Below are 12,808 nucleotides of genomic sequence, written 5' to 3'. Positions count from 1 at the left end.
GGCACATAAAATCACCCACTACACTCTCGGAGTGGTTGGCGTTAGGAAGGGCATCCAGCTGTAGAAACACTGCCAGATCTGGCTGGCCTGGTGCAGCATCCGGGCTCCCCAGACCCCAGTTGAACCGTCCAACCCATGCTAGCATGGAAAGCGGACGTTAAACGATGATGATGATGATGATGATGTATATATGTGCATGTGTTTGTCCCCCTAGCATTGCTTGTCAATCGATGCTGGTGTGTTTACGTCCCCGTCACTTAGTGGTTCAGCAAAAGAGACCGATAGAATAAGTACTGGGCTTACAAAGAATAAGTCCTGGGGTCCATTTGCTCGACTAAAGGTGGTGCTCCAGCATGGCCGCAGTCAAATGACTGAAACAAGTAAAAGAGAGAGAGAGAGAGAGTAATAGAATTATCACAGTGTTATGGTTTCTTTCCTGCGTGGATATGTTTGTGAGTAGTTAAGTTACCTTTTCGAGAGAAAGACTTTTCACATACATCACAGTGATAAGGCTTCTCTCCCGTGTGAATGCGTTTGTGAGAAATTAAGGTATGGTTCTGAGAGAAGGATTTACCACAGATATCACACACGTATGGCTTCTCTCCTGTGTGAACACGTTTGTGTTTGATTAAGACATCGCTCTGTGAAAAAGACTTTCCACAGATATGCAGTGATATGGCCTCCCTCCTGTATGAATAAGTTTGTGTTTAGCTAAGTGATGATTTAAGAGAATGATTTACCACAGATATCACAGTGATACGGCTTCTCTTTACTATGAATGTGTTTATGAGGATTTAAGTCACCAGCGAATGACTTTCCACAGGTATCACAGTAGTATGGTTTCTCTCCAGTATGGAAGGGTTTGTGTTTAGTTAAATGTTGATTTTGTGAGAATGATTTACCACAAATATCACTGATATGGTTTCTCTCCTGAATGAATACGTTTATGGTTAGTTAAGGCATCGCTCTGTGAAAACGATTTACCACAGATATCACAATGATATGGTTTCTCTCCTGTGTGAATGTATTTGTGAGTAGTTAAGTTGTGATTTCGAGAGAATGATTTACCACAGATATCACACTGATAAGGTTTCTCTCCTGTGTGAATGTATTTGTGAGTACTTAAGCTGTGATTATGAGAGAATGATTTACCACAGATATCACAGTGATAAGGTTTCTCTCCTGTGTGAATGTATTTGTGTTTAGTTAGGTTTTGATACTGAGAGAATGATTTACCACAGATATCACAGTGATAAGGTTTCTCTCCTGTGTGAATGTATTTGTGAGTAGTTAAGCTGTGATTTTGAGAGAATGATTTACCACAGATATCACACTGATAAGGTTTCTCTCCTGTGTGAATGTATTTGTGAGTAATTAAATGATGATTCAGAGAGAATGATTTACCACAGATATCACAATGATAAGGTTTCTCTCCTGTGTGAATGTATTTGTGAGTAGTTAAGTGCTGATTATGAGAGAATGATTCTCCACAGATATCACACTGATAAGGTTTCTCTCCTGTGTGAATGTATTTGTGAGTAGTTAAGCTGTGATTTTGAGAGAATGATTTACCACAGATATCACACTGATAAGGTTTCTCTCCTGTGTGAATGTATTTGTGAGTAATTAAATGATGATTCAGAGAGAATGATTTACCACAGATATCACACTGATAAGGTTTCTCTCCTGTGTGAATGTATTTGTGAGTAGTTAAGCTGTGATTTTGAGAGAATGATTTACCACAGATATCACAATGATATGGTTTCTCTCCTGTATGAATACGTTTGTGAGTAATTAAATGATGATTCAGAGAGAATGATTTACCACAGATATCACAGTGATAAGGTTTCTCTCCTGTGTGAATACGTTTGTGTTTAATTAACTGACAACTTTTAGAGAGTGATTTACCACAGATATCACAATGATATGGTTTCTCTCCTGTATGAATACGTTTGTGAGTGGTTAGGTCACTATTTCTAGAGAATGATTTACCACACATATCACACTGATAAGGTTTCTCTCCTGTGTGAATGTATTTGTGAGTAGTTAGGTTGTAATTTAGAGAGAATGATTTACCACAGATATCACAATGATATGGTTTCTCTCCTGTATGAATACGTTTGTGTTTAATTAACTGACTACTTTTAGAGAATGATTTACCACAGATATTACAATGATATGGTTTCTCTGCTGTATGAATACGTTTATGAGCGGTTAGGTTGCTATTTACAGAGAATGATTTACCACAGATATCACACTGATATGGTTTCTCTCCTGGATGAATACGTTTGTGAGTGGTTAGGACGCTATTTTCAGAGAATGATTTACCACAGATATCACACTGATAAGGTTTCTCTCCTGTGTGAATGTATTTGTGAGTAGCGAAGTGCTGATTATGAGAGAATGATTTACCACAGATATCACAGTGATAAGGTTTCTCTCCTGTGTGAATGTATTTGTGTTTATTTAGGTTTTGATACTGAGAGAATGATTTACCACAGATATCACAGTGATAAGGTTTCTCTCCTGTGTGAATGTATTTGTGAGTAGTTAAGCTGTGATTTTGAGAGAATGATTTACCACAGATATCACACTGATAAGGTTTCTCTCCTGTGTGAATGTATTTGTGAGTAGCTAAGTGATGATTATGAGAGAATGATTTACCACAGATATCACAGCGATAAGGTTTCTCTCCTGTATGAATACGTTTGTGAGTGGTTAGGTTGCTATTTCCAGAGAATGATTTACCACAGATATCACAATGATGTGTCTTAGCCACAATGTGGATGCATTTGTGAATAGCTAAGGTATGATTCTGAGAGAATGATTTACCACAGGTATTACAGCGATACGGCTCGACTCCTGCGTGAATGTGTTTATGTGTGGTCAAACGAACCTTTTCAGAGAATGATTTACCACAGATTTCACAGCGATAGAGATCCTCTCCTGCATGGAAACATTTGTGAATCGTCTGTTCATCTTTGAGAAAGAAGGACTTGTTGCAGACATCACAGTGAAATGTTTTCTCTTCTTCTTCTGTTTCATCTTCAGTAAAATCAATCCTTAACGACTGTGTATTACAATTAACCTCATTATCACGTAATTCATTTTCCATTATTTTTCTCCTCTCACCACAAAGTCCAAATGTCTTTCTTTTTTTTTATATTCTATTCCCCAGTTATTTCTGTTGCTTGAAATGCTTAGCGGTATTTCGTCTGTCTTTTTGTTCTGAGTTCAAATTCCACCGAGGTCGACTTTGCCTTTCATCCTCTCTGGGTCAATAAATAAAGTACCAGTTTCACACTAGGGTAGATATAATCGACTTAATCCCTTTGTCTGTCCTTATTTGTCCCCTCTATGTTTAGTCCCTTGTGGGTAGTAAAGAAATAGAAATAGGTATTTCGTCTGTCGTTACGTTCTGAGTTCAAATTCCGCCGAGGTCAACTTTGTCTACCCCAGTTTCACACTGGGGTAGATATAATCGACTTAATACCTTTGTCTGTCCTTGTTTGTGCCCTCTATGTTTAGCCCCCTAGTGGGCAATAAAGAAATATATATTTCCATCAAGTGTAATCATTGTCAACATCTGAGGGGGCTGCCAATTCCTTTGCAATCCAGGTTTAATTAGAATACATGATTGGTTTTCTTGCACCCATTCCAGGCAGTGAAGTACAGAAATGCTGCTAATAATCACACACCCAAAGAAAATCTTTTACAATTCTATAATCGATTTATATAAACAGGGTTATATTTCTTCTGTGTAGCATCTTAGTTTCATCATAAAGAATATATCATATATATTCATGATGTGTTCGATGCAAAATCTTCTTTTATGCTAAATATCCTCTCTGATACTCTGAAATAAAAAAGAAATAATATGAGATATAGAATATACTTGAAAAGTAAAGATTAAATAATGAAAATTTTATTACGTTTTTATACTGATAAACTGGAGATATAAACCTTTAGCTGGCCAAATAAACGTTAACACGTCAGTCTGACAAACAAACAAGGAGATTATAAGGTAGTCATGGGATGTGCTAAAAATAATAGCTAAATAGCTCTTAAATCACGCAGCAATTTTAAAAATTTGGTTTTGGTTTTTGCACAATCCAATGAATTACAAATTCGCAAGAGTTTTCTAAAAATTCCGAAAAAGTTTTGAACCAACGAAGAATTTACGATTTACATCTGCTGTTTGTTTGTTGAGCGAAGCGGTCTTCGTCCCAGAGGCCGCAAGAGGGAAGAAGCCGGAAACGTGGTCCTTTGTTATTCGTAAGACCCGCAGAAGAGAAAGCAGGTCAGCCCCCCCCCCCCCCGCCCCCCCCCCGACACCGAGAGCATCGACGGATGGATAAATGCTCATCCAGTTACGGCGGTTGCGTAGGAAGTCGGGGGACAAGAAACAGGAAGAAAGAGTGAGAGAAAGTTGGGGTGAAAGAGTACAACAGGGGTCGCCACCACCCTCTGCTGGAGCATCGTGGAGCTTTATGTATTTTCGCTCAATAAACACACACAACGCCCGGTCTGGGAATCGAACCCGCGTGTCCGCTGCCCTAACCACTGGGCTATTGCGCCTCCACTTACATGTGCTGTATATGAAATACCAGAAGTTATTGTGTTAAAAAGAGCAAGGACTAATGTTTACTTTGAAACGGTTGATGATGATGATGATGATATATATATATATATATATTATATAAAAGGGCTTAGTAAAATAAATTACTTTGCCGCATACTGAACTCGTTAGAAATAGCAGCTAAAAAAACTTTTTATAAAACTATTTCTAACACTTAAAGAAAACCTCTCTCATATACCCCCATACTTCCTTGAGTTGAATTGAGCAAACACTATATGAGAGAGGTTTTCTTTAAGTGTTAGAAATAGTTTTATAAAAAGTTTTTTTAGCTGCTATTTCTAACGAGTTCAGTATGCGGCAAAGTAATTTATTTTACTAAGCCCTTTTATATAATGTAATAATTTGAATTCGCCTTAAATGGTCCCTTTGCATACTGAATACTTGGTGAAATTGATTAATTAATTAATTAATTTTACCCTCAATTGTTGAAATTATATATATATATATATATTTATTGCCCACAAGGGGATATACAAAGAGGGGACAAACAAGGACAGACATAGGGATTAAGTCAATTACATCGAACCCAGTGCATAACTGGTACTTAATTTATCGACCCTGAAAGATGAAAGGCAAAGTCGACCTCAGTGGAATTTGAACTCATAACGTAAAGACACATGAATTTCGCCCGTCGTGCTAATGTTGCTGTCAGCTCGCCACCTTTATATATATATATATATATATATATATATATTTTATTTTATTTCATAGAAGGAGCTTCTACAGTACCAGAACTGTTTCATTCAGATGAAACAGTTCTAGTCCATTAGAAGCTCCTTCTATAAAATAAATTACTTTACTCTGCTATGTATTGAGTACCTTATTTACTGTGGTTAACCCCGACTCAACCCGGGACCTACATATATTATATATATATATATATATTGGTAAAACGGTAAGATAACAAAAGAAATAAAGAAAGAGACCTCAATATTATGTAAATAGAGGAAATTTATCTATAAAATAATATGTTACATTACTCAATAGTCAAGATAAAACTCTGAGTTTCAGATGCCGAAGTGGAAATCCACAACACCATCTCTTCGGTTATCTGGCCATCTGAAAAAACGCTATGAAAAAATACCGTTATATAAAGGGAAATTACTGTATTATAATTCTGCGCGCGAAAATCCACGTGCGTACGTATACGTCACTATGGAAACGTACACATCTTCACTCGCATTTTTCGCCAAATATATACGCATATATATACAGCCTCATACACACACACACATGCGTACCGTAAAAGTTCATACATACGTCTATATACGCACAAACACAAGAAAAACCATGGTTAAAGATAACAGAAAAAAAAACATAAGGAAGTATACAAAGCATAAAAACCACGTTCATATACGGACATGCCCCTATGCACTCATACACACACACACGCCCATATATGTACATACCCGCACATATTCATATACGCATACATACACACGCATATACAAAAAATGAATATATATATGTCCCCCTCCCCACAAAAAAATGGAAAAATACTAAGTCAAAACGTCTATATATGTATATGTGCATTCTTATGCCCGCACACACATATATATATAAATATAGACATATATATGTATATACATATATATGCACATACACACACAAAAGTTGGCGACTACAAAGGAATTTCACAAGAATCATATATATAGTGGAAGCCGCTTATTGTGATCATTTCCGTACAGCATTGGCCAACACCTAACAGATGACGTTCAACAAATATAAAGTCTGAACCAATTAATTTTGATAACAATAACCGGCTGATAACGTTATCCGCCATTCCGATTGACCGCCACTCCATTCCTGCCCAGCCTACATCAATACACAACAAACTAGGGCATTTCTATAAATCGCAGTATTTGCTATACAACGTCTTCAATCAGATCGTATTCCTCTCCAATATATATACATATATATATAATAACTTACCCCTGATGCTTAATAAATAAATAAATATTTATTTACTTTCGATTTCGTCTCCAAAGAATTGAGGAAACGTGACAAGCCGGAAGTAAGGTGCGTCATGTGACTTAGACTCTTTAATATATGAAACCACAAAGAGTGCTGCTGACACAAAAGCGAAACTAAGAAGGAAGGGAGAACGTAATATTGTTGTTGACTATCACCATGGTTACTGTCTAAGCGGAAGGCGCATGGCTCGGTGGTTAGCGCATCGGGCTATCAATCGCGAGTTAGTGAGTTCGATTCCCTGGATCTTTTCGCTGTTCCACGTTGCCAGCGGAATCCTCGGCAACTCACGGGAATTCCGGAGCAGGGGATTCAGTTGGTCTTACACCTGAATCCTCATCGGCGAACGACGGGGATCCACGATGTATAAAAATGTCTGTATAGGTATAGATAGAAATGGTGAGGATATTAAGAAATGGTTAATAGCAAAATGTGGGAAATAAAAAAACTAGAATGGGCAGTGAAAAGGAAAACGAAACAGTGAAAGAAATTATATAACTTTATTCAAGTAATTTTTTTTAGTCCTTCCTTTTTTCTGAGTTGTGCGTTAGATATGAAATTAGATATGAAATCATTCGTATCTAATTTCGGTCTCCTAATAATTATCAGTTATAAAGTGGATTTGATCAAGGAATAAAGATTTGTATGAAACTATAGCAGGAAATAAACGGAATTTGAAAGACTGAACGGTTAATGGACGAGGGGAAGTAACTCTTCCTTCAACAAAAGTCCTGAATATTTTTATATAGCTTCGGGTTTAAATGACAATTAATTAATTCAACAAATTGTTAGAAAGGATCACAAAAGTACAGCCCCCAAAATTACTGCAGGGCTTGATGACCGCCTCAAGAACCAAGTTTCCACAAAAACTTTTTGCTGGGAGCTGCACAAAGCCAGATTTCAAGGGAGGGCTGCAATCAGAAAACCACTACTTTCAAAAACAAACGTTGCAAAGCGTTTAGAGTGGAGTAAAAACCTACAGAATTGGTCCCTAGAGCAGTGGAAGAATGTTATTTTCTAGGACGAGTCATCCTTTACCATATTTCCGATCACCGGCCGAGTATACGTGTGAAGAGAGCCAATAGAAGCATTTGACCCAGTCTGCCTTCTTCCAACTGTTAAACATGGAGGAGGATCTGTAATGATCTGGGGAGCTATATCTTGGAAATCTGCCAGCCCAATGGTTTCCCTTCATGTCAGAATTAATAGTCAAGACTATTTAAGCATTTTATCTGATCAAATTCATCCTATGGTTGTGGATCTGCTTCTGGAGGGAAACGCAAGCTTTCAAGATGATAATGCACCAATTCACACAGCTAAAGTTGTCACTGAATGGCACGAGGAACATTCCAAAGACAGAGATGAAAAACTCTTCAATGAAATTCCTCATCAGGAATTACAGACTGTTATGAATGATTACGACCCCCAAAAATATACAAACACCTTTTGTAGCACAGATGTGAACAAATAATTTATTTGTTCACGCCTGGGCTATATCATCATCCTCATCATGATCATTTAGCGTCCGCTTTCCATGCTAGCATGGGTTGGACAGTTCAACTGGGGTCTGGGAAGCCAGAAGGCTGCACCAGGCCCAGTCTGATCTGGCAGTGTTTCTACAGCTGGATGCCCTTCCTAACGCCAACCACTCCATATCTGCGGCAAATTCTTCACTCAAAACGATGGTTTAATCAAACACATTCGTATTCATACAGGAGAGAAACCTTACCATTGTGGTATCTGTGGTAAATCATTCTCTCAAAGTGATGTCTTAACTAAGCACAAACGTATCCATACAGGGGAGAAACCGTATCACTGTGATATCTGCGGTAAATCATTCTCGCAAAATCACCATTTGACCAAGCATAAACCTACTCACACAGGAGATAAGTCATATCATTTGATACCTGTGGCAAATCGTTCTCTCAAATAAATAACTTAACGACTCACAAACGCATTCATACAGGTGATAAACAATATCATTGTGATATCTGTGGTAAATCCTTCTCTCAGAATCATCACTTGACTGAACACAAATATATTCATACAGGAGATAAGCCGTATCACTGTGACACCTGTGGTAAATCTTTCTCTCAGGTAAATAACTTAAACACTCACAAGCGTATTCATACAGGTGAGAAGCCCTATCACTGTGATACCTGTGGTAAATCATTCTCTCAGAATCATAACTTAACGACTCACAAACACATCCATACTGGAGAGAAGCCTTAACAGTGCAATATCTTTTATGTTCTTACTTGATTTGATCATACTGGAGCACCGCCTTAACCCTTTAGTGTTTAAACCGGCCATATCCGGCCCAAATAATCTACCTGTTTTCTGTTAAAACTGCCCACATTTGGTATCTCACATCAGCCTATAATGTCAATCTAAAAACAGGTGATAACATCATCAAAATCTTAAAGCTACGAAATAATGACATGATTCGCTTAAAACAATATGATGAATAAATATTATATTTGACAGAATAATCTGAATGCTAAAGGGTTAAAGGGTTTACTCCAACAAAACGATTTCATTGCACGGAAAAGACACCCAGTGCACCCAGTAGAGTGGTTGGCATCAGGAAGAGGATCCAGCTGTAGAAACCCTGCTAGAATAGCTGACTGGAGTCTGGTGCAGCTCTCCAGCCTTGCCAGCCCCTGTCAAAAGTCTAACCTATGCGAAGATGGAAATCCAATAATATTTCTTTATTGGTCTCTTTTGTTAAACTGCTAGGTTACAGGTGCTTAAACAAACCAACACAGTTTATCAAACAATAGGCAAACAAGCACACATATGCATGATGGCTTCCATACAGTTTCTGTCAACCAAATTCACTCACACAATATTGGTTAGCCCAGACTATGATGGAAGACACTTGCCCACGGTGCTGCACATTTTCCAAAAAAGATGGACTTCTGGTGACTGTATACTGTTTCAACAAGGATTGTTATCCATTATTCTGTTTTTCACAATCATCATCCTCATCATTTAATGTCTGTTGTCCATGCTGTCATGGGTTGGACGGTTTGACCAGGGCTGGCAAGCTGTACCAGACTCTAGTCTAGTTTGGCATGGTTTCTATGGCTGGATGCTCTTCCTAACACCAAACACTCTGAGAGTATAATGGGCACTTTTATGTGCACTGGCACAGGTGCCAGTTGTGTGACACTAGTATCTGCCACAACTACAATTTCGCTTGGCTTGATGGGTCTTCTCAAACACAGCATAATGCCAAAGGTCGTGGTCACTTGCATGGCCTGATGCCAAAGGTCGTGGTCATAAGGAGAATACATTCTACAGACTCTTATTGTCAGATGATTGACCATAAAATACTGAAATCAAAACAACCAAGATTTTTATCTTTTTTTTTTTTTTATTTGGATTTTAATGTGAATTACTTATGTAATTACGTTTACCTTTTCTGTCTGAGAATAAAAAAATTGCTTTATATTATTATTCTTGTTGTCAATCAACTTACCATTTCTCATCTTCAACAAACAAGAACTTCCAGCCTTTACTCCTCAGCCTTCCTAATTCATTTTGATCCTCTGCCAGGCATTATATGGAAGTTTTCCTGTTGCTCACAGACAGATACTTTTTTCTTTACGAAAGGATCAATAAATATACTATTAAGCATTCACCCAATTCCTTGCCTTTATTTTTCTCCGGAAATTGTAGTTAAGACACCCGTGCCAGTGACACGTAAAAAGCACCATTCGAGCGTGGCAGTTACTAGCATCGCCTGACTGGCGTCCGTGTCGGTGACATGTAAAAGCACCAACCGATCGTGGCCGTTTGGCAGCCTTATCTGTACCCTGTGCCGGTGGCATGTAAAAAGCACCAACTACACTCACGGAGTGGTTGGCGTTAGGAAGGGCATCCAGCTGTAGAAACACTGCCAGATCAGACTGGAGCGTGGTGCAGCCTCCATGGCTTACCAGATGCCGGTCGAACCGTCCAACCCATGCTAGCATGGAAAACGGACGTTAAATGATGATGATGATGTGATAGTGAGAGCTTTTCCAGAAGTCTGTCAATCGTTACCCTTGTCTCGCAAGTATAATAGTTTATTTACAAATCCTTTAATAGATAACAAAAAAAATTGGCTGTCAATAACAGGAACATCATCATCATCATCATTATTTAACGTCTGTTTTCCATGCTAGCATGGGTTGGACGGTTAAACTGGGGTCTGGGAAGCCAGGAGGCTGCACCAGGCTCCAGTCTGATCTGGCAGTGTTTCTACAGCTGGATGCCCTTCCTAACGCCAACCACTCCGTGAGTGTAGTGGATGCTTTTTACGTGCCACTGGCACAGGAGCCAGAACAGACTGGCAAACGGCCACGATCGGTTGGTGCTTTTATGTGTCACCGGCACAGGAGCCAGTCAGGCGACGCTAGTATCTGCCACGTTCAGACAGTGCTTACTATATCATATCATATCATATATCCAACACATTTGATATTTTATTTTAAATATCCACATAACTGAGAAACTGAGATACATTGAGGTCCAGTTATGAAGATATGGTACGGAAGTTTCTCAGATAATTCTTTTGTACAAGACTTTGTAAAGTCCATAGCTGAATAGAACTTGGCAGCAACATAGGGGCAGGAGTGACTGTAGGGTTAGTAGCTTGTTTACCAACCACATGGTTCCGGGTTCAGTCCCACTGCGTGGCACCTTGGGCAAGTGTCTTCTACCTTAGCCTCAGGTCGACCAAAGACTTGTGAGTGGATTTGGTAGACGGAAACTGAAACAAAATGACTGAAACAAGTAAAAACAAAAAGAATATTGCTGGAATATCTTTTATTGGAATTGACAACATTAATGGGAGGGATGGTCATGGTGATCCTGAATCGAGGTATTGACCTCAGGCCAAGGGCTGGTCAGTTTCAGCCTCCAATCACCTCCTTCCTCCAGGTTCAGGCAATTTCTATAAACAAGCATTTGACCGTCTGCAACTCTTTTACTTGTTTCAGTCATTTGACTGTGGCCATGCTGGAGCACCGCCTTTAGTCAAGCAAATCGACCCCGGGACTTACTCATTGTAAGTCTAGTACTTATTCTATCGGTCTCTTTTTGCCGAATCGCTAAGTGACGGGGACGTAAACACACAAGCATCGGTTGTCAAGCGATGTTGGGAGATGTCACGCAGTGGGACTGAACCCTGAACCATGTGGTTGGTTAGCAAGCTACTTACCACACAGCCACTCCACCCCTCAATCTTTGATTACGGCATCAGGCTGCGAACGTTATTATTTTTTTTTGCGAAATACGGAGTTTATGATTCATGTGTGAGTGTGTGTTCTTGATACTCGTTTAGAACAAGTAGTTTTACACCAATTACACTATTTTTTCTTAGTTTAAAGGCCGTGGACTGAAGATGTGAAATTTCCGAAGCCTCTCCCCCACCCCCCTTTCGCGAGCGCGCATTTTTTTCATGATAGTCGTTTAGAGCAAGTTGTTTTACACCTATTACGCTGTTTTTGTTTTTGTTTTTGTGCCCGGTTCAGACGCTTTCGGAAATTCCCGATATAAATATTCCGAGGCCTCTCCCCCACCCCTCTTTCGCGAGAGCGCATTTTTTTTGTCATATTCGTTTAGAGCAAGTTATATTACACTATTTTTTTTTGTTTTGGTGCCCGGGTCAGCTCCTCAGACGCTTTCGGAACTTCCCGATGTGAATTTTCCGAGGCCTCTCCCCCACCCCCCTTTCGCGTGCGCGAAATTTTTTTTTCATATTCGTTCATAGGAAGTTGTTTTACACCTATTACACACATTTTTTTTTTGATTTTCTGATATTTGTTACGCCCTATATTAACCTATATATATATATGTGTGTGCGGGCATAAGAATGCACATATATATATATATAGACGTTTTAACTTAGTATTTTTCCATTTTTATGGTGGGCGGGGGGACATATATATATTCATTTTTTGTATATGCGTGTGTATGTATGCGTATATAAATATGTGCGGGTATGTACATATATGGGTGTGTGTGTGTGTATGAGTGCATAGGGGCATGTCCGTATATGAACGTGGTTTTTATGCTTTGTATACTTCCTTATGTTTTTTTTTCTGTTACCTTTAACCATGGTTTTTCTTGTGTTTGTGCGTATATAGACGTATGTATGAACTTTTACGGTACGCATGTGTGTATGTAAGAGGTTGTATATATATATGC

At 38.8% G+C, this 12,808-nt stretch overlaps 2 protein-coding genes across 2 annotated transcripts; both read right to left on the bottom strand.

The window, feature by feature from the left end:
• Positions 1 to 732: 732 nt before the first annotated feature.
• On the bottom strand, positions 733 to 2,122 carry LOC115227276 (zinc finger protein 665-like; the record flags this gene model as incomplete). Its single annotated transcript, XM_029798157.2, has 1 exon — positions 733 to 2,122. A coding segment is annotated over one exon (1,212 nt), but the record flags the coding sequence as incomplete, so codon positions are not given.
• Positions 2,123 to 2,214: 92 nt separating this feature from the next.
• LOC115227277 (zinc finger protein 2 homolog) lies at positions 2,215 to 3,115 on the bottom strand. The gene is made up of 2 exons (XM_029798158.1): positions 2,749 to 3,115; positions 2,215 to 2,222 (listed from the first exon to the last, which is right to left on the bottom strand). The coding sequence occupies exons 1-2, from the start codon at positions 3,113 to 3,115 to the stop codon at positions 2,215 to 2,217; spliced, it is 375 nt and encodes a 124-aa protein (XP_029654018.1).
• Between the last annotated feature and the right edge of the window lie 9,693 nt (positions 3,116 to 12,808).

This window comes from Octopus sinensis, unplaced genomic scaffold (genome assembly GCF_006345805.1).
Source record: "Octopus sinensis unplaced genomic scaffold, ASM634580v1 Contig02582, whole genome shotgun sequence".
NCBI lineage: Eukaryota > Metazoa > Mollusca > Cephalopoda > Octopoda > Octopodidae > Octopus > Octopus sinensis.
Note: the sequence above shows the minus strand (reverse complement) of the source record. Positions and strands in the feature narration are given on the sequence as shown.